This window comes from Rhinopithecus bieti, unplaced genomic scaffold (genome assembly GCF_001698545.2).
Source record: "Rhinopithecus bieti isolate Rb0 unplaced genomic scaffold, ASM169854v2 scaffold_56806, whole genome shotgun sequence".
NCBI lineage: Eukaryota > Metazoa > Chordata > Mammalia > Primates > Cercopithecidae > Rhinopithecus > Rhinopithecus bieti.
In genome coordinates, this window is record NW_016823424.1 from 1398097 (window position 1) to 1422785 (window position 24689).

Consider the following 24689-nt stretch of genomic DNA (forward strand, 5'->3'; position numbering starts at 1 on the left):
AGTATATTGCTAGGGTCCTGCAATACCTGGGCTAGTCGGCCACTGCAGGCCCCTGCAATGAGCCAGGCACATCTAGTGGAGGCTTCCCATGTGTCAGAAATTAGTCTAAGTGCTTTGTATAACAACCTCATGGAACAGGTGTCATTATTATCCACCTTTTACAAATAAGTACACTGAGGCCTGACAGCTCAGGCTGGTAACATCCAAGTTTCATCTTGAGCGACCCATCTCTTATGTAATGATGAGGTGTGTCTGGTGGGGGAGTGGGGAGTGAGCATCAGAGACAGACTGAATCCCAGTTCCAGCTACATGTCTATTTTTTATTCAATATATTAAATATATTAATCAGAAAAGTCACATACTATAAATCCAGGAAAATACACAAATATAAATGTCAGAATCTGTCATTTGTCTTCTTCCTACAGTGACAGTTTATGTACATGTGGAAGGAGGGTAGGAAGAGAGAGCCAGCAAGAGGCTGGAAAGGCTGCCCAGGTGGGTGGGGCCCATCCCTTCCTCCCAACCCCACTCCCACCTCAAGCTCTTTCTTCCTGTATTTACAGCAGCACTGGGCTTATTTACAGCACGGCGCTATGTGTTAAAAACGGTTTATCTTACAAAAAACATAAAGGCCAGGGCCAGGCTGGGGGAATAAGACAAATCGTGGGGTCACCCCATGAATGCATCCCCTCCCCAAGGGCTTGAGCTCCCTGCGAACCTCCTGGAGCAGGTGAGAAGGTGGAGTCATTCTGCAGCGCAGGCCCGGGCTTGGGGTGCTCTGGGGGTCCGTGGACTAAAGGCACGTGGGGTGGCATATGAGAGTGCACATGTGCACACGTGTTCCCAGGCGGGGGTCAGAAGGGCAGCGTGTCCATGAAGATCTTGTCGATGATGGGTGGAGGGGGCACCAAGTCCTCCAACTTGAGGTAGAATATACGCTGCAGGCCCTGGGTGCACAGGGTCCGCAGCTCGGGCAGTTTGCCCAACAGACGTGACAGGCAGCTGGCTGGCTGGGGCTCGCCCGCCACAGCTGCCACGTGCTCCTTCAAGCAGCTGGCGATGCGGTTCTGCAGCTCCTCCACCCGCCGCGGCTCCTGCAGCCCATGCCGGTCTGCGGGGAGTGTACAGGATTAGCTGCACATCTGACAACCAGGCCCCCAAAGCCCCAGCCTCCCGCAGGCCCCTAAAACTGCTGCCCCGACCACCCCTCATGCTCTGCTGGCACTTCACAAAAGCGCGTTCACATGTTGGCCATTAGTAAGCATCGTCACAAGTCTGAGAGGCAGTAACGCTCATTATCCTCATACTCCAAGTGAGAACCCAAGGCCCAGGAGGCTAATGACTTGCCCAGGGTCACAAATGGGAAATAAAATCCTAACTGAGGTTTTCCGGCTAGATCATTGGGTTTTTAAAATCTACACTGTTCTGAGAAACCCAGCCTCAGAACTCAACATTCCTCAGCCCGGAGTACCTCTGATTGTGTTCTATATAGTTGGGTCCCCTGTGCAATTTAAGCAAAAAAAGGAACGAGGGTGGATTCTTTCCTTTAAAAAACAGAGATCTGAAAACCTCTGCATTCAACACCAGATTCCATCCTGCAGAACTACATTTACATAAAGTCCAAAACAGGGACAGCCAATCTGATCTGCACTGTCAGAAGTCACAGTGAAGGGCTGGGCGTGGTGGCTCATGCCTGTAATCCCAACACTTTCGGAGGCTGAGGCAGGAGGAGAACTTGAGCCCAGGAGTTTGAGACCAGCCTGGGCAACATAGTGAGGTACTATCTTATTTTTTAAATTTTTTAAATAAAAAGTAGTGGTTACCCTTGGGGTGGGCAAATGACTGGAAGGGGCATAATAATGGGTTCTGGGGGGCAGTTATGTGCTCTTTCTTGACCAAGGCGCTGGTTGGGTAAGTGCGGTTTATAAAAATTTACCATTTGTGTACTTTTCTATATGCAGCAAAATTGACAAGAAGATTTAAAAAAAAAAAAGCCAATACCCTTGGCCGGGCGCAGTGGTTCACAACTGTAATCCCAGCACTTTGGGAGGCAGAAGTGGGAGGATTATGAGGTCAGGAGATCGAGACCATCCTGGCCAACATGGTGAAACCCTATCTCTACTAAAAATACAAAAAATTAGCCGGGCATGGTGGTGGGCGCCTGTAGTCCCAGCTACTCGGGAGGCTGAGGCAGGAGAATGGTGTGAACCTGGGAGGCGGAGCTTGCAGTGAGCCGAGATCACGCCACTGCACTCCAGCCTGGGTGACAGAGCGAGACTCCGTCTCAAAAAAAAACCAACAACAACAACAACAACAAAAAACAAGCCAATACCCTAGGCCACATACATGACACCTGCAGTCTAGATCCTGGCAGTCTGGGACCAAAGGCTGTCTTGGGCTTTGGAGCTGGATGCAGCTGAGCCCATCTCCAATTCCTATGGTCCCTACTTTACTGTTGGTATGAGCCCGGGGCAGTGCAGGGGCCCAGAAAGTGCTAGATCCCAGCTCACCAAACTCCCTGGGACAGTGCCCTCCTGAGAACCAGTCAACTCCCTGACACCCACTCCCTTGGACCTGGTGTGGTACTGGTCACTCACCGGTGATGAGGACAAGAGCAGAGAGGCAGGCGAAGGCAGGGACATCGACAACCAAGCTGTGCAGGGATCTTGAGAAGGCCAGGATGCTGTCAATCCAGTCGCCGAAGCCACGAGCACACTGCAGCCGGTGTAGCACCAGGCCTGAGCAGAAGATGAGCTTGCCCTCTCCTGGCTTAGACCTGGCAGGCAGATGGGCACGAAGAGCGATCAGGGTGGTTCACAGGCAGGTGTATCAGGGAAAGGGGCTGGGCAGACAGTCGGCAGCTCTCACCTGTATGCCAGGCGGAGGATGAAGAGCTCCAGGAAGGCTGACTCTAGCAACAGGTCCTGGTCAGCTGGTGACAGCTCGGCAAAGCCAGGGATCTTCTCTGCCCACTTGCGGATGACCTCCAGAGAACCGGAGAGCAGGTCGTAGAACTGCTGTACATCCCCAGCATCTTCCTTCCCAAAGCAGGGCAGCATCAGCTCCTGGAACTAGGAGGATGGTCCAGTGGGGTCAGCACCCCAGGCAGGGTCCTGCACCCACTGCCACATACGGCTGTGTCAGACACTTGGATGCCAGATCCTGGGAGTGGGAGTGGATGTGAGATCCTGCCCAGGCTCTCGCTTGCCAAGTCTCACATATTAACCCAGGGCTGCAGCTGCCAACAGGACACATTGTTCTAATTGGCCACCTGCCTGAGGGGGTGCATTTTCCCATCTGGTCAGCCCAGAGGGGGATCCTCTCTTTGATCTGTCAAACTGGAGGGGGTAGCTTTTCTTTCTTTCTTTTTAAAACTTCCTTTCTCATTCTATCCTTCTGGAGAGGACAGCTCTCCTAACATGCACAAAGGCACTGCGTGTACTCATAGCCCTCTCCGAGGCAGGCATGGGGTGGGACCTCACCTTGGAGTAGTCCAGTTTGGCAGTGCTGGGCCCTGAGTCCAGGTGTGCACGGACCAGGGAAGTGAGGAGATTGGCAGGGGAGGCATCCGGAGGCTGCTTGGGTTTTGAAGGTAGCCGGCCCCGCCGCCCCTTCAGGCTGTCTGTTCGGACAACTGCAAAGGAACGGGTAGGGGTGAGGAAGGAAGAGATGTGAGGAAGGGCCCCTCAGCCCAAGCCGTGCACACCACTGCTGAGATGCGCCCCACCGAGTCCCTAGGACCCAGAGCCCCTGAGATCCAAGGTACCCTACAGGGACCTCCCCCTGCCACCACCCTCACAATCCAGGCAGGTGTAGGCTGCCTCCCTCCAAGGCCTGGGGTTCAGAGGTGGGATGGAAATAAGACGTGCCCTCCCCCGGGTCATCCAGGGCAGAAGCCTGGGGACCCTGCTGGTCCCACTCCAATCAAGCCTACCCTTGCCCCGCTGGGCTGCACCCCAGCCACACACCTTCCTTCACCATGCCCACTGCCAGGCACTTCTGGAAGCGGCAGAACTGGCAGCGGTTTCGCCGCCTCTTGTCCACAGGGCAGTCCTTGTTAGCCAGGCAGATGTACTTGGCGTTTTTCTGCACTGTGCGCTGGGTGGGGGGGCAACACGGAACAGGCTGTCAGAGTGTGGGGTGGGGAGGGGGGAGCCTAGGGGAGAGGACTGTCCAGATCCTGCTGCCACTGCAGACAAAAGCACTCTCTGTTCACAGCTATTTTTCTAACATTTGGGTGGCAAGGGAGGGAGAGATAGGGGGTTGGGGGGGAGAGAAAAGTCTTGAAGACAATGGGGGAGGTTTCTCCCTCTGAGGAAGACCCCAGGACACAATATCGGGGACCAGGGTCTCTCCGGCAGTCCAGACACCTGTATTTTTTCATGGGCTCTTGTCCGCCTGCCCTCTCCCTAGGGCAGACAGGAGAGGGCCAAAGGGCTGGGGGTGGGGACGGGAAGTTAAGCAGGCACCATCTCTGGGACAAACACACAGCCTGTTCCCAAGTCCACCCCTGGTCCTCAGGAACCAAACCCTCCGCCAGGATCCTTTCATCTCACGCCAGGAACGTGAGAGCATGGGGGCACCCCTTCCCACTAGAACCTTGAGTTGGGGGAGGACAGGCAGAGAAAAACCAGAGGCTGGCCAGGCACCCCTGTAGCCCATATCTGCCCGTATCTCACCCCTCCCTCCAGCTCTGTGCAATCCCACGGGCCCCTGAGTGTCCTGTCGAATGAAAGCTTCCAGCCCTGGCATCTATGGGTCTCCAGGAAGGCGGCCCACCTGGCAGGGCTGACCCCGTCCTGCAGGACAGAACTTAGCTGGGAGGAGAATCCAGGGGGTGACCACAGGTCCCAACGGGATGAGAGGCCAGCCTCTCTCCATTTCCAACAAAAAGCCCCACCCGGGGCCATGCAGTACCTTGAAGAAGCCCTTGCAGCCCTCACAGGTGCGGACACCATAATGCTGGCATGACGCGTTGTCCCCACACACAGCACAGCGGCCTTCACTTCCACCTGGGGCCCCGCTCCGGGTCTTGGTTGAGGTCACGGGTGCATCCAGTATCCCCGAGCCCTCAAGGTGTGGAGAAGTGGGTGCCAAACCTGGGAAGGCGGTCGGCATGGAATAGCTCTCTCCCTCCCCCAGCTGGTGGGTGGCCTGTGACGGGAACAACTTCAGGGGGCTCTGGGCCAGGCTGGGGCTGGGACCGGTGGGAGTACTGAAGGAAAAGAAGGCTGGAGGCTGTGGGGGCCCAGAGGCTTTGGGCAGCTGCTCTGTCCATGCCCGCAGGCCTTCATAAGTCTGGCTGGGCGAGAAGTGGCCGAATGAGCCATCCCAGGGAGAGAGCTGGGGCGGCTGGAAGCTGGGCGTGGACGGCGATGGGGCCGAGCAGGGGCTACCATAGTAGTCAGAGCCACTGGAGGACAGGGCCTCATCCACTGGGCCGCTCAGGGGGCCAGGGTAGCAGCCGTACACCTGGAAGTCCTCGAATTTGAAGGAGGCAGAGGCAGGGGAGGTGGCTGAGGACGAGGATGTGGAGGAGGCCGAGGAGGAGGCTGAGGAGCATGGCTGGACTGTTCCCGGCAGCTGGTAGAGGAAGGTGTCAAACTCTCCTGTGTAGCCGTCCATGAAGGTGCTGAAGCTGGGCAGGGCAGTGGGGGCAGCAGGGGCCGCCTCAGGGCTGGCTAGGTCCATGGTGGGCTTGATGAACTCAGGGGTCAGGGGGTCGCTTGCCAGGTGGTCACGGGGTCCTGGACTCGGTGCTGGTGTCCCATATTGGGCTTGGATACAGGGCATCTCTGGAGAGAGAGGAAACCCCAGGGAGGGAAAGGAGAGTCAGTGAGAGAAGCCTATAGCCTAGTCTCAAAGTATGTGGGCCCCAGAGCAGCAAGGTGGCAGGAATCCCAGCCTAAAGATGGGACAGAGGCACCAGGACCAGAGCACCCAGGAATCCTGACCCCTGGCCTGAGTACCGTCTCGACTTAGATGCCACAAAGCCCCTGGGCAGCGGCCCAGCATGAGTGGGCTCCGTCAGAAGGCCAGCCACACCCTAGTCAGCCTGGGAACCCTAGGGGAGGCATCCAGCCAGCATTTCTCTGCTGGAACAGGGGGAAGCTGTGTTCCTCCAGCCCCCTGACCCTCCTGCCCCCCTGCCCGGGGAAGGCGTGGTGGGGGCTGGGAAAAGGGTGAGTGGGAGAGGCAGCTCAGCAAAGCCTCAGCCCAGCTCTCAGGAGCAGCTCCCTGGGTTGTTTCGCCAAACAGGCACGTCCTGGGAATACTCCCAGGCACATCCCAGCCTCTGCAAAGCCCCTTTTCTCCTCCCCTCGTGGTGCCTAGGAAGAAGGATGTCGTGGAGATGGAAGAGGAGCTGGGAGTGAAAGCCCAGCTGCCTAAGAAGGCAGCCTAACGCAGAGGCCTTAGCCTGTCCCCCATTTCCGCCCTAACCCTGTACACTGAGCAAAGGCAGCAGATTCCAAGCCCACCCCAATCCTGCCATCTGGGGCTGGGAAGCCACTCTGCACTGCCCAAGATGCTCCCAGAAGCAAAGAGGAAGGCAGCCCAGGCCTCCTCATCGGTAACCTGGCTCCAGAGCTTTAAAGGCCATTTGCTGGGGGCAGGGGAAGGGGAGGAAGGAGACCACAGCCCCCTGGACTCCCAGGAGAATGGACAACAGTGCCTGAAAAGAATGTTCTGCTGCCCCCAGTTATTTTAATAAGAGAACTGAGAGAGACCAGGAGAAGACTTAAGGTGGCTGTGCAGGAAGGAGAAGCCTGCTGGTGGGTGGGTGGAAGACATTCTGCCCCTCCACTAAATCGGGGTCTGTGCCCTGAAGAATCCAGGGGCTCAGGCAAAGGGGGTTACACACCCCCAGTCCCGAGGAGCCTGAAGAGAGCCTGAACAGAGATAGCATCATTCAGGCAGATCCTCACATTCACAGAATGGTCAAAAAATAATGCAGAGGAGGCTCCAGGACAGTCTCCCTCCCAACCTCCATGTCTGGGCTCTGCATAACTCCGGCCTCACCAGTCAAGGAGGGAAGCTAGAGAAGAAATCAAGCAGGAACAGAGAGTACCATAATCGAGGGGTGCAGTGATGGGGGTAAAGGCTGTCACCACCTCCTGGCCAAGAGCCCAGGAAGTCCTCTCTGGTCCTAGCCTTTCTTCTAACTCCACGGGACCGAACAGGGCACCTCCACCCCTAGCCTGACATTCACATAACCAATCAAGACAACAGAGACCCTCGTAGCTTGGGCCCCACCCACCCAGTGGCACCAGTCCACAGGCATGCAGCACCCTGCAAGAGGTGAGGGTGGCCACATCTGCCTGCACTAGGACAGCCTGGGCACGGATGGGCTGGGGGTGAAGGAGGAAAGACAGCAGTTGGGCAGAACTGGGCGTTCGTTCCTGCCTTATTCAAATCCTGTTTCTCCACCTGGACGTCCCACATCCGGATCAACCCCCATCAATCCCTCCCCCTTCATGCAGGTTCTTAACAACACAAGATACGACCTACATCTAGCCTCATGGGAAGGGGGAGCAGTCCCACAGGAGGAGGAAGAGGCGGGGTTGAAGGAGGGAGTGGGGAGAATCCGGCTTCAGGCAGGTCCTGGCAACAATGTGGCTTGCACCTGTTCTGCTGAACAAGCCTCAGGCTGCACCCTACCTGTAAGATCCAACAGGGACTACTGAGGGAGGGGGCATAGGGATGATCCGCATCTGGAGCTGGAATGGTTGGAAGGTATCCTCTAGGCAGCACCGCCCCAAGACTCCAACACTGGCAACCTCTATCCAGGATCCCCAAGGACAAGGGTTTCCACCTCTCTTTGTCTGTCTGTCTCTCTCACACATACATACATACACACACACACACACACACATACACACGTGATCCAAGCCCCAGCGAAATCAATCCTCCCTGTGCTTCCAGAGACCCTGCCCCTGACCCCAAGAAGCCTCCTTTATTCAATACAGAGCAAGCAGCCCTCCACAGCTCAGTTACCAAGCCAGTCACTTCCTTCAGTGATCCGGAGGCTTCCTAAGGCACCTCAGACAGAAAGTTCAGGGTGGGGAACCCCTGCCAACTCAGCCACAGCCTCTAAACTGTTAAGAAAACAACTGGGACACTGGGAGGGGGCTGACAGGCTGGGAGGAAGAAGAGCCTTTTGGAAACCCAGTCCCAGTTGGACTCGTATGGATCCCCAGCAGCACCAAAGCTCTGTGTACCTGTTCCCCCACGGTGTTGTGATCCCCATCCACACCCACCCAAGTTCAGAGCACCGTGCGCCCAGTTGGGCACCCTAGGAGAAAAGCCAGCCGCCTGCTGGACAAGTCCCTACTCCTGGCACCAACCCCAACTCCCTGTGGCTTCCACCTTGCAGGCATTAATCTCCCCTACCTCCTACTCCGCACCCGGTAGTTTCCAGTTTGACCTGGGTTCTCATCCCGCTGCACTAGAGCTGCACACTACACCCACCCTCCTACATGCTGGCCCTACAACATCCTTTCTGCCCGCGTGTACACCCATCTCCCTCATGCACCACCCCTAAAAACAGATGCACATTCCCCGAAGGGAACCTACCCGGCCGGCTCCCGCTGCCTCTGCCCGGACCGGCGCCCCGAGTCGCAGCCTGGTCCCTGGTCCCGCGTGCGCTCCCGAAGTTCTTCTGTGCACTCCCCCAACTTTCGCAGCCTCTGCCACTGGGACTCCCCAGGCGAGCCCGACCCTCCTCTTAAGTGCTCCGTGACGCACGGGGAGGGGCGGGGGCGCCACTGACGCAGGCCGCCCGGCGAGCTTTGGCCATACAAGGGCGCGGGGGGCGGTGCGGTTCCGGCGGGAGGCGGCCAGGGGGAGGCGCGGCCCGGGGAGCCCGAGGGGGCGGGGCGAGTAGGGGGGGCCTGGAATGTCTGCGCGCGTGACGCACGCGGGGTTCCATTGACGCAGGGAGCGCGGATTGTTTGATCTATAAATAGGCTCCTCGCGCCCGCCGCGCCCGCTAAAAATAGCAACTCCCAGGCCCACTAGGCTCCCCGCACCGGACCCGGGTCCCAGCTGGGGGCCCCCAGGTCCAAAATAACCAGCGGGAGGGCCAGAGCCCGAGAAGGGGCGCTGTAGAGACGCGGCCGTGGGGCTTCCCCGGACGAGGATCTCCTCACCCTCCAGCTGCTCCTGGGAGCCAACCGCGCCCGGCCCCTCTGGCTCCCTCCGAGCCCCGCCCCGCCTTTGCACCTTTCTGGAGCCCTAGGGTGTCGCTGCTGCCGCTGCTGGGCGGTCAGGACAGGCCGTGGGCTGGGATAGGCAACTTGGACACACCCTGGGGAGCCTGCGCCCTCACCTCAGCCCTAGGCGCAGGTAGTGCACAGGACGCGGCTTCCCCAGCAGGATCTCAGGCTGAGAGGCTGCCCCTGAGACATCAAAGCCCCCTCTTAGTCCCTCCAGGCAGTCTCCCTACACAGGACCTTCCAGAGGGCAGGGGTTGGCCAGGCCCAAGCTCGGCCAACAGCTCTGGCTCCACAAACTGAACTTGGTTTCGCACCGTCCCCTCCCCAGTCCCTTACAGGGGGAGTGCACCCTAGTTGGGAAATTACCGAATTTCAGAACCGGGTGGAGCCTGAGAAATCTTTTCAAACTTGTGTCAACTCTTCCCCATTTTATAAATAAACAGGCTCAGAGAAATAATGGCACTTGCTGAAGGTCACACAGCCAAGTGGTGGCACACGGGTGGAACCCAGGGCACAGACTGCACTTCTAGGGATCTCTCCACGCCTCTTATCAATCCCCCTCCCCCTGTCCACATCAGGGAGCACCGACCCTCCCACCCCACCTCCAGCACCTCTGAGGAGGCAGCTCTGACCAGTAATCAATCACCTGCCCGGTGGAGTGCGGAACAGCCCGCCAGGGCGCTGCTGGGCACAGACCAGGCTGCAGCCACCTGGAGCTTTTCCTGGTTTGGCCGTCACCCGTCCACCCTGATCTCTCCTGAACCTGGGGAGCCCTCATGGCAAGGTAAGAGGAGAGGGAAGGGCAAAAAAAAAAAAAAAAAAAAAAAAAACCCACAAGGAAAAGAGAGCCCTGCCACCCCACTGCGACCCCCAACCATTCCCCTTCTTCCCATGTAAGTCAATATCCATGAGTTTCTGCTTCCACTGAGCCTGCACCCACCCAGCCTGTTCTCACCTCATCTGGTCACCCCACAGGACTTCCTCTGCCCCGGAGGCTCTGCCTGCTCCTGATTTCCGCCCTCAACCCCCATCACAGGTTTCCCACACCCTCGTCTCCAGCCCCCGCTTCTGCCCACTCAAAGGTCCCACAAGCACCTCAAATTTCAGCTGTTTCAGACAGAGCCTATCATTTCTGCACCCCCTGCCTGCCACCTAATCTTTGCTCCTGATGCCCCATTTGCAACTCTTCATTGTTTCCTGAAATTCTTTTTTGGAACATCTCTTGGGTCCTTTCCTCTCCCCATTTTTGTTTTGTTGTTTTTGAGATAAGGTCTTGTTCTGTCGCCCAGCCTGGAGTGCAGTGGCACGATTATGGCTTACTGCAGCCTCGACCTCCCAGGCTCAAGCCTCTTGCCTTGGCTTCCCAAAGTGCTGGGATTACAGGCATGAGCCACTGCACTCAGCCTCTCCCACTTTCCTACTGCCAGCCACAGCCCATGCCTCACTGGTCCCACAGACCAACTGCCTGCGTGCAGTGACCACTCCTTGCCCACACCCATGAAGACTATCCAGTAGCCTGCCTATCTTCTCTTTCTAAAGCCTCACTGTCCACCACAGATGGAGCAGTCTTCATACAGCTGACCCTTGAACAACACGTTTGAATTGTGTAAGTCCACTTATACAGGGATTTGGGGATTTTTTCAATCCAACATGGATCCAAAAACTCACATATACAGAGGGCCGACTTTTAGTATCTGCAGGTTCCACAGAGCCAACAGTGGGGCTTGAGTATTCACAGTACAAGTTGGGGTCCTGGAGCCAACTCCCTTCATATACCGAGGGGTGACTGTAATGCTGATGGCCTTCAGTGATCTGGTCAGAACCTGACAGAACCCTCCATCCCAGCATAGTCTCAACGTGAATGCGTCTGCAGAGAGCTCTGGGTTGCCCCAAACCATCTTCCTTCAAGGCCATTGGTTGAACATGAAGTGTGGGCAGGATGCTGCCAATTGGACCCATCCAGGATCCCTACCTCATTTCAGCCAAAGTTTTGCTTTTCTTTCTCTTAGGCTTTTCCATAAGATTTTGCTTGGATTTTGTGGAATCCTTTTGTGAAAAATGACTCCACAGCTTTAAAAAAAAAAAAAAAAAAAAATGGCTGGGCGCGGTGGCTCAAGCCTGTAATCCCAGCACTTTGGGGGGCCGAGACGGGTGGATCACAAGGTCAGGAGATCGAGACCATCCTGGCTAACACGGTGAAACTCCGTCGCTACTAAAAAATACAAAAAAAACTAGCTGGGCGAGGTGGCGGGCACCTGTAGTCCCAGCTACTCGGGAGGCTGAGGCAGGAGAATGGCATAAACCCGGGAGGCGGAGCTTGCAGTGAGCTGAGATCCGGCCACTGCACTCCAGCCTGGGCGACACAGCGAGACTCCGTCTCAAAAAAAAAAAAAGAATTCAAGTCCTCCCATTTTGCAGATTAGGAGACAAGGGTTCCAATAGAAGCTGCACCTTGCTCAGGAGCACACAGCGACTTGCTGGGTGGTGGAACCTATCCCAGCTGTGTCACAGGCTGGCTTCCTCACCTAGCACCTGCTTTGCCCCAGGATGTCTCCCTCCACCCTAGCAGGGCCTTCCCTAGAAAATAAAACTAACTTTTTTTTTTTGAGACAGAGTCTCACTCTGTCGCCCAGGTTGGAGTGCAGTGGCATAATCTCAGTTCACTGCAAGCTCCGTCTCCCGGGTTCACGCCATTCTCCTGCCTCAGCCTCCCGAGCAGCTAGGACTACAGGTGCCCGCCACCATGCCGCCTAATTTTTTTGTATTTTTAGTAGAGATGGGGTTTCACTGTGTTAGCCAGGATGGTCTTGATCTCCTGACCTCGTGATCCGCCTGCCTCGGCCTCACAAAGTGCTGGGATTACAGGCATGAGCCACTGTGCCTGGCCAAAATAAAACCAATTTTAATAGGTAGCAAAAGATAATCAGCCAAGCCAATGTTCTTCCTGCTAACCAGCAAGAACAGGTGTGTTGTCTATGGCTTGACCAGTCTGTGCTCAGTCTCCACCCTTGCTAGCTCTTGTTTTGTTTTGTTTTTTGTTTTTTTTGAGATGGAGTCTCCCTCTGTTGCCCAAGCTGGAGTGCAGTGGCGTGATCTCGGTTCACTGCAAGCTCCGCCTCCCGGGTTCCTGCCATTCTCCTGCCTCAGCCTCCCGAGTAGCTGGGACTATAGGTGCCCGCCCCGGACCAAGCCCAGCTAATTTTTTGTATTTTTAATAGAGACAGTGTTTCACTGTGTTAACCAGGATGGTCTCGATCTCCTGACCTTGTGATCCGCCTGCCTCAGCCTCCCAAAGTGCTGGGATTACAGGCGTGAGCCACCACCCCCCAGCCCAGCCTTGCTAGCTCTTTGAGAGTTGAACCAGCCTCAAGCTCAGGCACCCTCCTCTCCTCCTAACAACTTCGCATTTGTAAAAAGTGGCACAGACCATCCTGTGAGGTAGGCCCACCCACAAGCCCAAGGAAAACTGAGTGTGGTGAGGAACTGTCCAGGTCCCTGGTCTGAATCTCAGCATCTAGCCTCCAGATCTGGGCCTGCAACCCAGGCCCCACCTCCCCAAGCCGCTGCAGGTTATGGAGGTTGCAGTCCTGCTGCCCCAAAGCCTGGAGGAGGATAAGAAACTACAGCTGCCACCTGGCCATGCTTGCAGGGGTGGGGAATGGTAGGGGTGCTCAACACACCACATTCTGAAAATAAGTAAATAAGGAGAAAAAGGCAAAGTCCCTCTGTGGAAACACAGATGGGGCCACTGATGCAGGTTCCCGTGTGGAGCACCTAGCCTAAGATAAAGGCGAGAGAGGTGAAAGGGGCTTGGGGATCCCAGGCCTTGTGGGCCCTCCAGGGAGGATGGCCTGGGCCTCTGAGAGAGTGGAGTCCAGCTAGTGGAACTTTGGAGAAAGGCACAATTGATGTGGACTTTGGGAGGCCTAAAGCAAATGCTGGTCCCAGACTGGCCAGAGACACCCCCCCTGCAAGTCTAACCTTCAAGAACAAGGTCAGAGTGAACAGCTAATTGTCAGGGAGATGGGGTAGGAGGGAACAGGTAATAATGAGAGAGGTATCCAAAACTAGAGACAGGGACCTGAAGGTAAGGCAAGGCCATGACAACACAGAAGGGTAGGTAGAGAAGATGTCATGCTGGAAACAAGAGACAGCCCCACCCAGTAGTCAGGCCCCCACACCACAGCCCAGCCTATCCATCTGCCCTCATCACCCCAGTTCCCCACCGACCCCATATAAGGACCTTGAGCTAAACCTTCCCATCACCCACTTTGCACATACTGTTTCACCCATTGGGCACACTGTTTCCCTTCCTCCTTTCTATTATAATCATGCTGATCCTCCAAGACCTCAGCTTAGAGTCTGGACCGGCCCAACTCTTTTTTTTTTTTTTCTAAGTCACTACATCCAACTAACTCATTTATAATAAGCTCCTTCTCACTGGGAGTGGGTCAGACCTTGGCCAGGGCACTTCACATGGATTCTTCCATTTAACACTCTCCCCAACCCTTCCAGGTTTGGAATTACAATCTACATTGTTTAAAGACAAAAACAGAGGCTCAGGGGCAGGATTGAAACTCAGGTCCCCTAACTCCCAGTTTTGTGCAGGACCTGTTGGCCCTAGACTCTAACCTCCAGAGGCTGTGGCTTCTGGCCCCATGGGCCTTGAGTCTTATAAGTGAACCACAAAACCAGGTACACACACAACCTATAAACTGAAAATGGAGGTGCCTACAATGGGGGCCTTTGTGGGAATGGACGCATTCTAGTTCCCCATCTGGACGATAATCACCCAAGCATGTTCACTCTGGAAGAGTCATCAAATTGCACTTTTTTTTTTTTTTGAGACAGAGTTTTGCTTTATCACCCAGGCTGGAGTGTAGTGGCACAATCTCAGCTCACTCCAACCTCTGCCTCCTGCGTTCAAGCAATTCTCTGCCTCAGCCTCCCGAGTAGCTGGGATTACAGGTGCCCACCAACACGCCCAGCTAATTTTTGTATTTTTAGTAGAGACGGGGTTTCACCATGTTGGCCAGGCTGGTCTTGAACTCCTGACCTCGTGAACTCCTTACTTGCCTTGGCCTCCCAAAGTGCTGGGATTATGAGCCACCGCGCCTGGCCAAACTGTACTCCTAAGACTGTACTCCAGGCACTGTGGCTCATGCCTGAAATCCCAGCACTTTGGGAAGCTGAGGCAAGAGGACTGCTTGAGCCCAGAGTTTGAAACCAGCCTGAGCAACACAATGAGACCCTTTCCTTACAATAAAATTTTTAAAATTAGCCAGTTTGTGGTGGTGCACACTTGTAGTCCCAGCTACTTGGAGACTGAGGTGGGAGGATTGCTTGAGCCCAGGAGTCTGAGGCTGCAATGAGCCATAATCATGCCATTATACTCCAGCCTGGGCAACAGAGTGAGACCCTGTCTCAAAATAATAATAATAATTGTACACCTATGATGTGTGCACTTTTCTGTATTATGTTATATTCCCCCCAAAGTTTGTTTGTTTGTTTTTGAGATGGTGTCTCGCTCTGTTGCCCAGGCTGGAGTGCAGTGGAGCGATCTCGGCTCACTGCAAGCTCCGCCTCCCGGGTTTACGCCATTCTCCTGCCTCAGCCTCCCGAGTAGCTGGGACTACAGGTACGGGCCACCTCGCCCGGCTAGTTTTCGTATTTTAGTAGAGACGGGGTTTCACTGTGTTAGCCAGGATGGTCTCGATCTCCTGACCTTGTGATCTGCCTGCCTTGGCCTCCCAAAGTGCTAGGATTACAGGTGTGAGCCACTGCGCCCCGCCCAAATTTTATTTTTAAATAGCCACGCCTGAATGAGAGAGACATATTTCTTCATATGGATCCAGATGCAGATGGAATTTGAGAACAATTCTTTCAAGTGTGTGCTTCTGAAACCACAGTGGCTGTTTCTTATTATGTATTATTTCTATCAACAGATAGAGCACAAGTACCGTTAGCAGGGAATGCAACATTTCATAGTAGAAAGGGGTCCTCCTGCTGACAACACAGTTTATTTTCTGAGCAGTTCACCAGGCCCTTACCCCTCCTAGTCAAATCTTATGGGGCCCAGGGATTTATCATGTACTTAGACCCATCCCTCACAAAGATGTAAACACCATGAGGAGAAGGGCACTGTCTCCTACCCCATGCTAGGAAGATCCTTTATATATCCTCGGTGGTAAGTAGCCCAGTGCAGGCCCCAGATGAGCAGCCAATGTCCATCACCATTCCCCAGCCCAGAGGGTGGGGGTAGAGATGGGTAAACAGGAGATGAAGGAAGTGGAATTACACAGCCCTTTTCCCACGCTACCCCTCCACCTTGGGCTGGGCCCCGCCCCTACTGAGTAGAGGTCAGGAACTTGCCCTACTTTCACTGAGACTGTCCCCACCCATGGGCCTCCACACCCTTCCCCTGGGGTGGGCAGAAGGAGTGAGCTTCGCTTTCTCCAGCTCAGAAGTGGCCCTGGGAGCTTCCCCTCGGCCCCAGGGTCTATCACCAGCCCTGACCTGGCCACTTCCTCTTCCTGCTCTGGCAGTGGGCAGGGGGATTTGCACTGTGGGCAGGGAAGCACTGCCTACTGCCCCGGGGGCTTCCCATGGGCAGCTCTGGGAACCAGGGGGGAAGGGTCAGGCCCAGACCCCTGGCTCTGCTCTCCTGGTCCTTGCCCAAGCCCTACCATGAGCACATGTATCATTATCTCCCCAAACCCAGCATCCCAGGGAACCAGGCAGGCCTGCACCCTTCCCCTCACCCTTCCCCTCAGCTCTCAGCAGGGGCCAAAGATAGAAGAGCTATCAGAGGCATCTTTGTCCAGGAGATAGCAAGCCTGATGTGTGACCTGAAGCCAGTCCCTTGTCCTCTCCAAGACTGCTTCCTCATCTGCCTAATGCAGACATCACCAGTCCCAGTGCTGGCAGAATTCAGTTCACAACGGAAGGGAGAGGTTCAACATCCAAATGTAGCACTGCCTGGGGCCTTGGCTCCCCCACTGTCGTGGGAAACTTGTAATGGCAAGTGAGGGTGGAAGTCAGAAGGCAGGCAGTACCTCCAAGGCACAGGGAAGTGCTACAGGGGGATGGGTTCCAGGACCCCGACATATACCAAAATCCATGCATACTCAAGTCCTGCACTAGGCCCTGTGGAACTCGTGTCTGCAGTGGGACAACCACAGCGGCCTGCAGCAGAATCCTAGGAATCCAGCAGAATCCTAGGGGCAGGAGATAGCAAGGTCCTCAGCTGGACGGGGGAGCCAGCAGCCCTCCTGCTCCAGGAACTACAAACAGTAACCCCATCTCTACTTCTCCCATTCCTGGGCTGAGTGAGAGGAAATGAGAGTGTGCCCAGCGATGTGGCTCTACCTAGTGATGTGGCTCTACCCAGCACTGGGAGAATTCCAGACTCTGTATGCAGCAAGTGGTCAATTAATACTCTGAAGAGAGCCAGTTAATGAAGGAGGTCAGGGTATGGCTGCAGAGGCTATCTTCAGTCCAGTGATTTCCCTACCCCTCCCTCCCTCCCTCTCAGGCCAGAAGAAATTAACATACAGCACAAAAGAGTAAGATCAGACTTCAGGAACAACAGCCAGACGGGGCTGGAAAACACTGACAAGATCACGGAGTTCCTTTGGGAAAGGTTGGCCCACGCCTTGAACCTCCCTCGGCTTCCCCCTCAGTCTGCTCAGCTCCTGGCCAGCTCTCTTCTCCTCTCACCTTGGAGGGTCTCCCACCACCTTGCAGAACATCAACACCCACCAAATTCCCTTGCCTCGGCCCAAGGTCTCCACCCAGCCCATGCGGGCAAAATTTCAAATTCCAAAATAAAAACCCTCTGATAACGAGTCCCAGCCGGAAAGACTGATGCACTTTCCTATTGTTAAAGTATTTTTAGTCACAGGCTCTGGATTCGTTTAGAGACTCACGTTCAGAAAGGGGAAAAAATTTTTTTGAGAACTGGGAAGGAGAGCACAGGAGCCTCCCACGTAAGGAGCTGCTGCCTGTTCCATGCTGGGCCAGAGTCCCTGGCCCAGGTCCCGGAGCGTGTTTGTGGCAAGCTGGTTGGCAGACTTGCCAGACTTCTCTCCAGCTCTGCTTCTCAGGCACCCAAAGCAGCTGGGAGGCCCGACAAGGGGGACAGGCCAGGGGCTGAGGGCTCAGCAGGGCACCAAGCCCCTGGCCCAGCCACTCAGTCCCAACTGGTGGGGGCTCAGGGGCCCCCACTCAGAAGCCAATCCTGAGATACCCCAATGGACACCAAACTTGCCGCAGTGACCAGTGCCTCATCCAGATAGGGCGGACAGGAGAGGAAGACGGACCCTGTGGGGAAGCTCTGAGGAAGGAGCTAGACCGCATCACCTGTCTCTGTCCACCTCTCCCAGTTCTCAGTCATAGCGTTCACAAGTCCAACTACTGTCATCCAGCTGTGGTCAAGCTGCACACTCATGCCTCCAATTGTCAGCCACCCTTGCTTCCTCCCCGCAGAGCCCAAGGCCAAAGGGTTTGGCATGACAGTCGCAATGGGAAAAAATCCAAACAGCCCAGCTCCCATTCCTCAATGTCCCCGTCCCAAGACTCACCAGCTTCCTCCTCACGATCTGCTTTGACCCTGGACAAAGGTCCTGGACAACCGCACGAAGGGAGAATCCCAATATTGGTTGGGGGCTCTTTCTGGCAGCCTCAGGGAGCCCTGTGGGGAGAGACGTGCTGCCCAGCCAGCCTATCCTCGCAGCCGAGGCCGGGCAGCAGCTGAGCAGGCTCTGGATGTGGTGCTGCCTCCAAGCCGGTGTGTCCTCCTCTGTTTATATAGCAGAAACCAGAGCCGGCCTCTGGGGATGGGGGGAGCCACTTTGGGCCCTCTTGGCTGGGCCTGACTTTGGCCCAGGTCAGCAAGAGCCCAAAATAGTCAGCTGACGGGAGCCCCGGCATGAGCGTGACCCTGGGCCCATGCCCGGGCCTGGCAGACAGGTGCCCACGTCACAAGACCAGCAGCTCTAGCACTCATGGGGCCCTGGTTGGCAGCCCCTCAGGGTGGCCTTGGCAGTGTATCTGGCATGGGAGTTCCACCCAATCACCACCATCACCCAGACGACGAGGTAAACACAAGGAATTCTGCCCACCAAGGCTGCTGTGTACCCAGAGGGAGAGCTGGGTGCTTAGGAAGCTGGGTCTGGACTGGGGGTGGATGTGGGGGCCGAGTTGAGGGAGGGACACCTGGCCACTGCTGTCATCTACATTCACGTGCCTTCCAAGTCCAGATCTCCAGCTGACCAGAGAACACCTGCCTCTTACAGTAATTCCTCTCCGTCTTCAGCACGAGGTTGGTGGTACAGCACCTGCTGCCACTGGGAGGCCAGGCGTGCACCCAGCCCCACCCCCAGAACAGGAGGCCCTGCTTCCCAGGACTTCCCCCTTCCCTCCAGGCTGGGACCAGACACCCCATCCTCCCCACCCCAGCCACCTCTCCAAGGCTCTCTGCACCCTGAACGCTGACACCCTGTGAGGCAACAGTGTTTGGGAAGCTGAGGGAGATAGAGCCAGCGCCTGCTTCATCCAAGATCTCTCATGGCCTGGGAGGGCTGCTGCTCAGAGATGGCCCTCTTCCAGGGAAAGAGGAAGGGAATCTCATGGCCCCTGTCTGTCTGGGGTGTAAGGCAGAGCTCCAGCTCCTTTAGGCACAGAACCAGGACTACAGTGCCCTTGGCCCCATCTCATGTCCCCAGGAAAGGCCTGCTGGAAATCCCATTCCCGTCCTCCAGCTCTCAGTCCCAGATCAGTGTGGGCCTTCTCTGGAAGCACCCTCAGTCAAGGAAGTTATGTCCTCCACCGTCAGACCAGGCGCCAGTGCTTGCCAGCTACCCAGGAGGCATGGTTCTGGGCTTGGCTCTACACATCCTTACTGCAGGACCCCTGGAAAAGTCATTTCTCCCCTCTGTACCTCAGTCTCCTCTTCTGTAAGTGGAGAAGATGTGCTAGATCACAAGTAGTGGAAGGGCTGTCCTTGCCTTCCCATTCACAGAGGCCGCCCCCCACACCACAGACTCCATAGGCCCTCAGGCCTGCCGCAGTGAGGAGGGACAGGCACCATGCTTTCCACGAGGGAGTGGAGGTCCCAGCCTTCCCTTCATGCACTCACCTGGAGAAGTGTCTACACCCGGGAGACAGGCCAGTTCCCCACTGCCACGTCTGCCCCATGATGCTCCCAGCCCAGTCCCCGGATACCCTATTCCACCCTATCTGCTTCCTGGAACCAGGCACATGCTGCCTTGGGAGCAGCTGTCATCCCCTATTCCTACCAGCCCATGTCACCTGGGCCCAGAGCCCTCCAGCCTATCCTGCCAAGAAAATAAGGCTTCCCCAGTCCCCACACCCACATTACCCCCACCTCTGAAGAAATCAGATCCTCCACACTGAACAGCACCTCGGCTGCCACCTCCGCGGGGTTTCCCCTCCATCCCCCTAACCACATCCGCTTTGGGCAGCTCCACCCCACCTCTGCCCCCCAACCCCACCTGCTGGAGGGGTGTACAAAGGACAATAGCAGAACACTTACCACTCTGGATGGACCAACAGGCCTTGGCCAACCACATTATCCTGTCAGCCGTCAGGGCCCAGGAGAAGGAACCAGGCTGCCTGGGAGGGGCAGGGCCTGGCCTCTGTCCATGGTGGAGGCCTACAGAGGGAGAGTCGATGTGAGTGAAGAGAAGTGAACCAGCCAGCAAGCACATTCCCTGGAGACAGCATGGCCAGGACACACAGGAATGGGAGCAGTGGCAGGATCCAGGCCGCAAGAGGGGGACAAGCCAGCCCAAGGACCTCCCTGGGTTAGGCATCAGAGCCTGGGGACCTAAGCCCCAGGCAATCTGCTTCCAGGGGTGTAGGGTGTGGCCAGGGGCTGCTGACAGCATCTGGGGCATTTCAGAGCCATATAAACACATCAGCATCTAGTCCCTCCACCTCATACCCTTCTCTGACATGCACAAAAGGGCATGTTGCAGGCACAGGAAGGGCGCTATTGTGAGGATAGAGCGGAATACCCCTCTCTCCCTAAGGGGCTCCAGTTTGGCTCCTAAAGCCTCAGAGGCCCCCAAAAGGCAGGGGCTCCACTCAGAGTAGAGTGGATGTGGGATCCCAGACTGTCTGGGTTCAAATCCTAGCTCCACTGCTTATCACCTTGGGCAAATTACATAATCTCTTTGTACCTCATGCTCCTCATCTGTAAAAATGATGACATCTCTAAAATTAACAATCACAGGGTTATCAGCAGGCTTTTTTAAAAGTTTTTTTTTTTTTTTTTTTGAGACAGAGTCTCGCTTTGTCACCCAGGCTGGAGTGCAGTGGCACGATCTTGGCTCACTGCAAGCTCCGCCTCCCGGGTTCACACCATTCTCCTGCCGCAGCCTCCGAGTAGCTGGGACTACAGGCGCCCGCCACCACGCCCAGCTAATTTTTTGTATTTTTGGTAGAGACGGGGTTTCACCGTGTTAGCCAGGATGGTCTTGATCTCCTGACCTCGTGATCCGCCCGCCTCGGCCTCCCAAAGTGCTGGGATTACAGGCGTGAGCCACCACACCCGGCTAAAAAAAGCTAATGTGTAAAAAAAGACTTAGGACAGTGCTAGATACACATTATCTGCTACATATCATTAATAGGACAAGTTCAATGAGGACACACACATAAAAGCTAGCCACAGACCCTGGTTCCTAGTCCAAGGCACCCTGGACACCTGGCCTCTCCTTCCAGGGTGGAAGCCAACTATGTGCCTCACCCCACACCCCAGCCTCTTCAGCTCTCCCCTAACCTCGTTCAGCTAGGGTACCTTGACCCACATCTCCCCTTCTCTTCCTCCACCCACTCCACTGCTCTCTCCTCTCGACTATGCTCCAGAGTGAGGGCAGGACCAGGCCTTAACTGGTTATTGGATTGCCCTTAAGACCGAGATGAGGTCTGGGAAAAGAGAAGGAGATGATGGGAGCTGGAGGGACAAAGAGGAGGAGGACCCCAGAGGGTGGGCAATGGGCTTCCTCGTCCTCCTGACCTCTGCCCAAGGTCTACAGGCCAAGGGGAGGACCTCTGGCCCACAGTACCCAGGCTCTCCCCTTATGACACTGCCAGCACCCCTCCCTCCCGATCCTGTGGGTATGATGGGGAGCAGGAAAAGGCCACAGGAAAGGAGGAGGGAAGGCAGGGCAGACTGGAACATCTGAAGCACCTTTAACCCTAAACAGAAAGCAAGACGAGGCTTCCAATCTGCCCCAGCCCATGGACTACACCTGCTTTCCAGGATGACAGTGTCATCCTCCCATCCCCCGGAAACTGGTCTATAATTTCCCCCAGCCTTGTCTTTTCTCCCTGCCAGCCCACTGCTGAGGAGGAAGGGTAGGGAGGGCCAAATACCACCTACCATAATCAGGCCCAACCTGAGCACCCAGGTCTTCCCCATCTGGTTCTCAGAACAGGGGCCAGAGTCTGGCACCTGGTGGTGCCCACAAATGATCTTAGCATCTTCAAGCAGGTATCTGTTTCCCTGCCTGTTCCAGATCAAAATGCCCCCCTCAATAGTCACACCACAAGCATTTACTGAGGACCCCCTGGAAGCCAGGCAGTGTGCCCCGAACCACAGGAGAGCCAAGAATGAGCACACCAAGATCCCAGAGCCCCAGGATCTGATAAGGGATGAACCAAGGACAAGGACAATCTGCACTGGGCAGAGGGCACATCAAAGGCTGAGTGGGCTTGGAGAAGGGGAAAGTGACCCCCAAATGGGGTGGACCATCAGGCCAGATTTCAGTCCCCAGTTCCTGCTCCCCACCAACTTCATTTCCCAGCCACTCACTGTGGTCCCCTCACATGGGCCTTCTCTCCCCACTCAGGGCCTCTGCATCCACTGTTCCCTCTGCCCAGAACTGGCTCTTCCTGATCAACCAGGTTTCCGTTCCCATGTCACCTCCCTGAACAGCTTGCACCCCCACCCCACCACACTAGCCTGATTTTTATTCATCAGAGGTCTAATGTTCACATCTGTTCCCTGGTTTATCACCTGTCTACCCAACCAGAATGTAAGGATGCTGTCCATCTCAATCACTGCAGAATCTGCAGTCTCTAAACTCTGCTCAGCACTGGCAGGTGCTCAGTAAGCGTGCGTGGAAAGGTAGGGGGTGCACATGCCTGCATTGGAGCTGTGCTGGGAGGAAGGTCAGCTAGGTGGGGACAGCATTCCAGCTCAAGAGCTGTCCCTTCCATTTGGGGGCAGATCCAAGAGCCACAGCGTTCTTCTTTATGTTGAATCACATCCCTGACTCTAAAAGTCCCTGGATCCCAGCTCTGTCCCCTGCACTGGCCCACAGGAAGCCTCATTCTAGTCCTTCCTAGCAAGTATTTTAGTCTTTTCTTAGCTAAACTGCCCCTTGTAACAGGACACTGCTGACAGGCCCTCTGCCTGACAGGCCCTGGTGGCCTCCTGAGTACAAGCTCTACATTGGCCAATATCCCTACCCAGAAATGGGCATATTACTACTATTAGCAATAACAACAGCCGCTAATATTTGTTAAACAACATGTGCCAGATACATTAAGCACTTTACATGCATTTTCTCATTTCAGCCTCACAATGCTATGAGGAAGGGATTATTATTATGCACATTTTACCAATGAGGAAACTAAGGCCCAGAAAGAAATGTTAAGCAACTTGCCAAAGGTCACACAGCTAGGAATTGGCAAAACTGAGATTAGAACCCAGGGAGCCTAACCAAGGAGTCCAGAATCAGGCATTCTTGCTCCCCCTACCGCCCACTTGGAGCTGTATAGTGGATGGAGGCTTCACACTGCACAGAGCAATCCCACAGCCTCCGTCCAGAGAGCAGCTCAGAAGCTAAGGGCCTGGGTTCCTGGGCCTTTGAGCCAGGCACGGGGCCTGAACTCCTCAGCTGACTTTCTTAAGTCCAGCAGAGGCCTCAGCACAGGCCTCGTCAGTCACATTCACATTGTTAATCTCGGCCCATCCTTCTGCCCAGTTGCCTTCAATTAGAATCTTGATTTTATACTATGCACTTGTTATTCCTCACAGCTCTGGATGACTACAAGGAGTCAGCTGACTTCCTTTTTAAGTCTTCATCCAAGTCACTGATCTTAAATGTTCACTTGGAGTAGGTCTAGGAGCAAGTCTTGTTGCCCCACCACTAGGGCCCCAGGCCAGGCTGACAACAGCCCCCAAATCCATCAGCACCCACTGGGCATAACTGTTGTGAAACCGACCTCTGCCCAGCCTGCGCTTTCCCAATGTGCCGCTAATACTAGCCCCACATCCAAATTAACAATTCACTGTAAACCACCTCTGTCCACCAGGTCATCTATCAAAAACGAAGGCATAAAAACGGAATGAGCCTGCCAGGTGCGGTGGCTCACGCCTGTAATCCTAGCACCTTGGGAGGCCGAGGCGGGCGGATCACAAGGTCAGGAGTTCGAGACCAGTCTAGCCAATATGGCGAAACCTTGTCTCTACTAAAAATACAAAAATTAGCCGGCGTGGTGGCGGGCGCCTGTAGTCCCAGCTACTGGGGAGGCTGAGGCGGGAGACTCACTTGAACCCGGGAGATGGAGGTTGCAGTGAGCCGAGATCGCACCACTGCACTCCAGCCTGGGCAACAGAGCCAGACTTCATTTCAAAAAAAAAAAGGGGGGGGGGAGGTTGTGGAGGGGAATGAGCCAAGTCAGGGAACTGCGTCCTGTCCTCAACACAGACCACCATGGTAAGGAGGTCTGGAAATACAGACGCCCCCGCGCCCCCACCCCTCCCAATACAAGGAGGGAAGATGTTGCGGCAAAAAAAAAAAAAAAACAACAACAAAAAAAACACGCCTGGGAGACACAAGCCCCAAGTCCTAATCCCCAGCTCCGCCTGATTCCACGAGACCCCCAGCCTTGGTTTCTTGACTCAGTCCCGTGAAGGGGTTGCGTCGCGCAGCATCCGTCCCTCCGGGCTGGGTCTCCTAGTAGACTCCTGGAAGCTCCCGCGCTCCTGGAACCGGTTCCCGCAGCCGGCGGGGAAATGGAAGGAATTTCTCTGGCCTGGCCACCTCCAGCGCCCCTCGTGGGCCAAACCCCACCCTTGGCGGACTGGGGAGAGAAAGCCTTGGCCGTCGCCCTTGGGGGCTGACTCTGAGCCAGCAGGTTCCGCTGGGAATCCAGTCCCTCCCCCGACTCCCCAGTTTCCAAGCGGGACTCCGGCGTGGCCCTGAGCCCGCCCCAAGGCATCCACCAAAGACGCGAGATTGCCCGGCCTCTCCGGGGCCCACCTCCCGCCACACCGGCGGTCCCTCACCTGGCCCCACGGGCTCCTCTCGCCTCTCCACTCCTGCTTTCCGGGGTCGCGCACTAGCAGGCCCTGAGCCGCTCTGCGCCGCAGGGGCGCCCATGCCTGGAGGCCGGGGGTCGCGGGCGCCGCGCTGGGACCCCGCCAGTTCCGCCGCCTCG

General features: G+C 55.8%; 1 protein-coding gene and 1 long non-coding RNA gene across 4 annotated transcripts; one reads left to right on the forward strand and one right to left on the reverse strand.

Moving 5' to 3' along the window:
- Positions 1–296: 296 nt before the first annotated feature.
- On the reverse strand, positions 297–24681 carry NR4A1 (nuclear receptor subfamily 4 group A member 1). Of its 3 annotated transcripts, XM_017861510.1 has the most exons (8): positions 24538–24681; positions 19771–19890; positions 4918–5795; positions 3969–4098; positions 3483–3634; positions 2869–3071; positions 2598–2776; positions 300–1111 (listed from the first exon to the last, which is right to left on the reverse strand). In XM_017861510.1, exons 1-8 carry the CDS (start codon positions 24629–24631, stop codon positions 855–857), a joined length of 2013 nt encoding a protein of 670 aa, XP_017716999.1. In that variant the 5' UTR covers positions 24632–24681; the 3' UTR covers positions 300–854. The 3 variants fall into 3 exon arrangements, with proteins under 3 accessions (XP_017717000.1, XP_017716999.1, XP_017717001.1); XM_017861511.1 differs by lacking the exons at positions 19771–19890; positions 24538–24681 and adding an exon at positions 8575–8736 and having other exon boundaries at positions 297–1111; XM_017861512.1 differs by lacking the exons at positions 19771–19890; positions 24538–24681 and adding an exon at positions 17798–18567.
- Positions 8877–17791, forward strand: LOC108521592 (uncharacterized). Its single transcript, XR_001883223.1, has 3 exons — positions 8877–9345; positions 9794–9999; positions 16750–17791. It is a non-coding gene; the product is annotated as an uncharacterized LOC108521592 (long non-coding RNA).
- Positions 24682–24689: the final 8 nt, after the last annotated feature.

What these genes read in the sequence shown, in the direction of transcription:
- NR4A1 (XM_017861510.1), bottom strand. Translation starts at nt 24,631, where the DNA reads ATGGGCGCCCCTGCGGCGCAGAGCGGCTCAGGGCCTGCTAGTGCGCGA. An exon ending in AGTGGGCATGGTGAAGGAAG is followed by an intron (nt 3,635 to 3,968) that starts GTGTGTGGCTGG and finishes GTTCCTTTGCAG; the next exon opens with TTGTCCGAACAGACAGCCTG. An exon ending in CCAAACTGGACTACTCCAAG is followed by an intron (nt 3,072 to 3,482) that starts GTGAGGTCCCAC and finishes CCATCCTCCTAG; the next exon opens with TTCCAGGAGCTGATGCTGCC.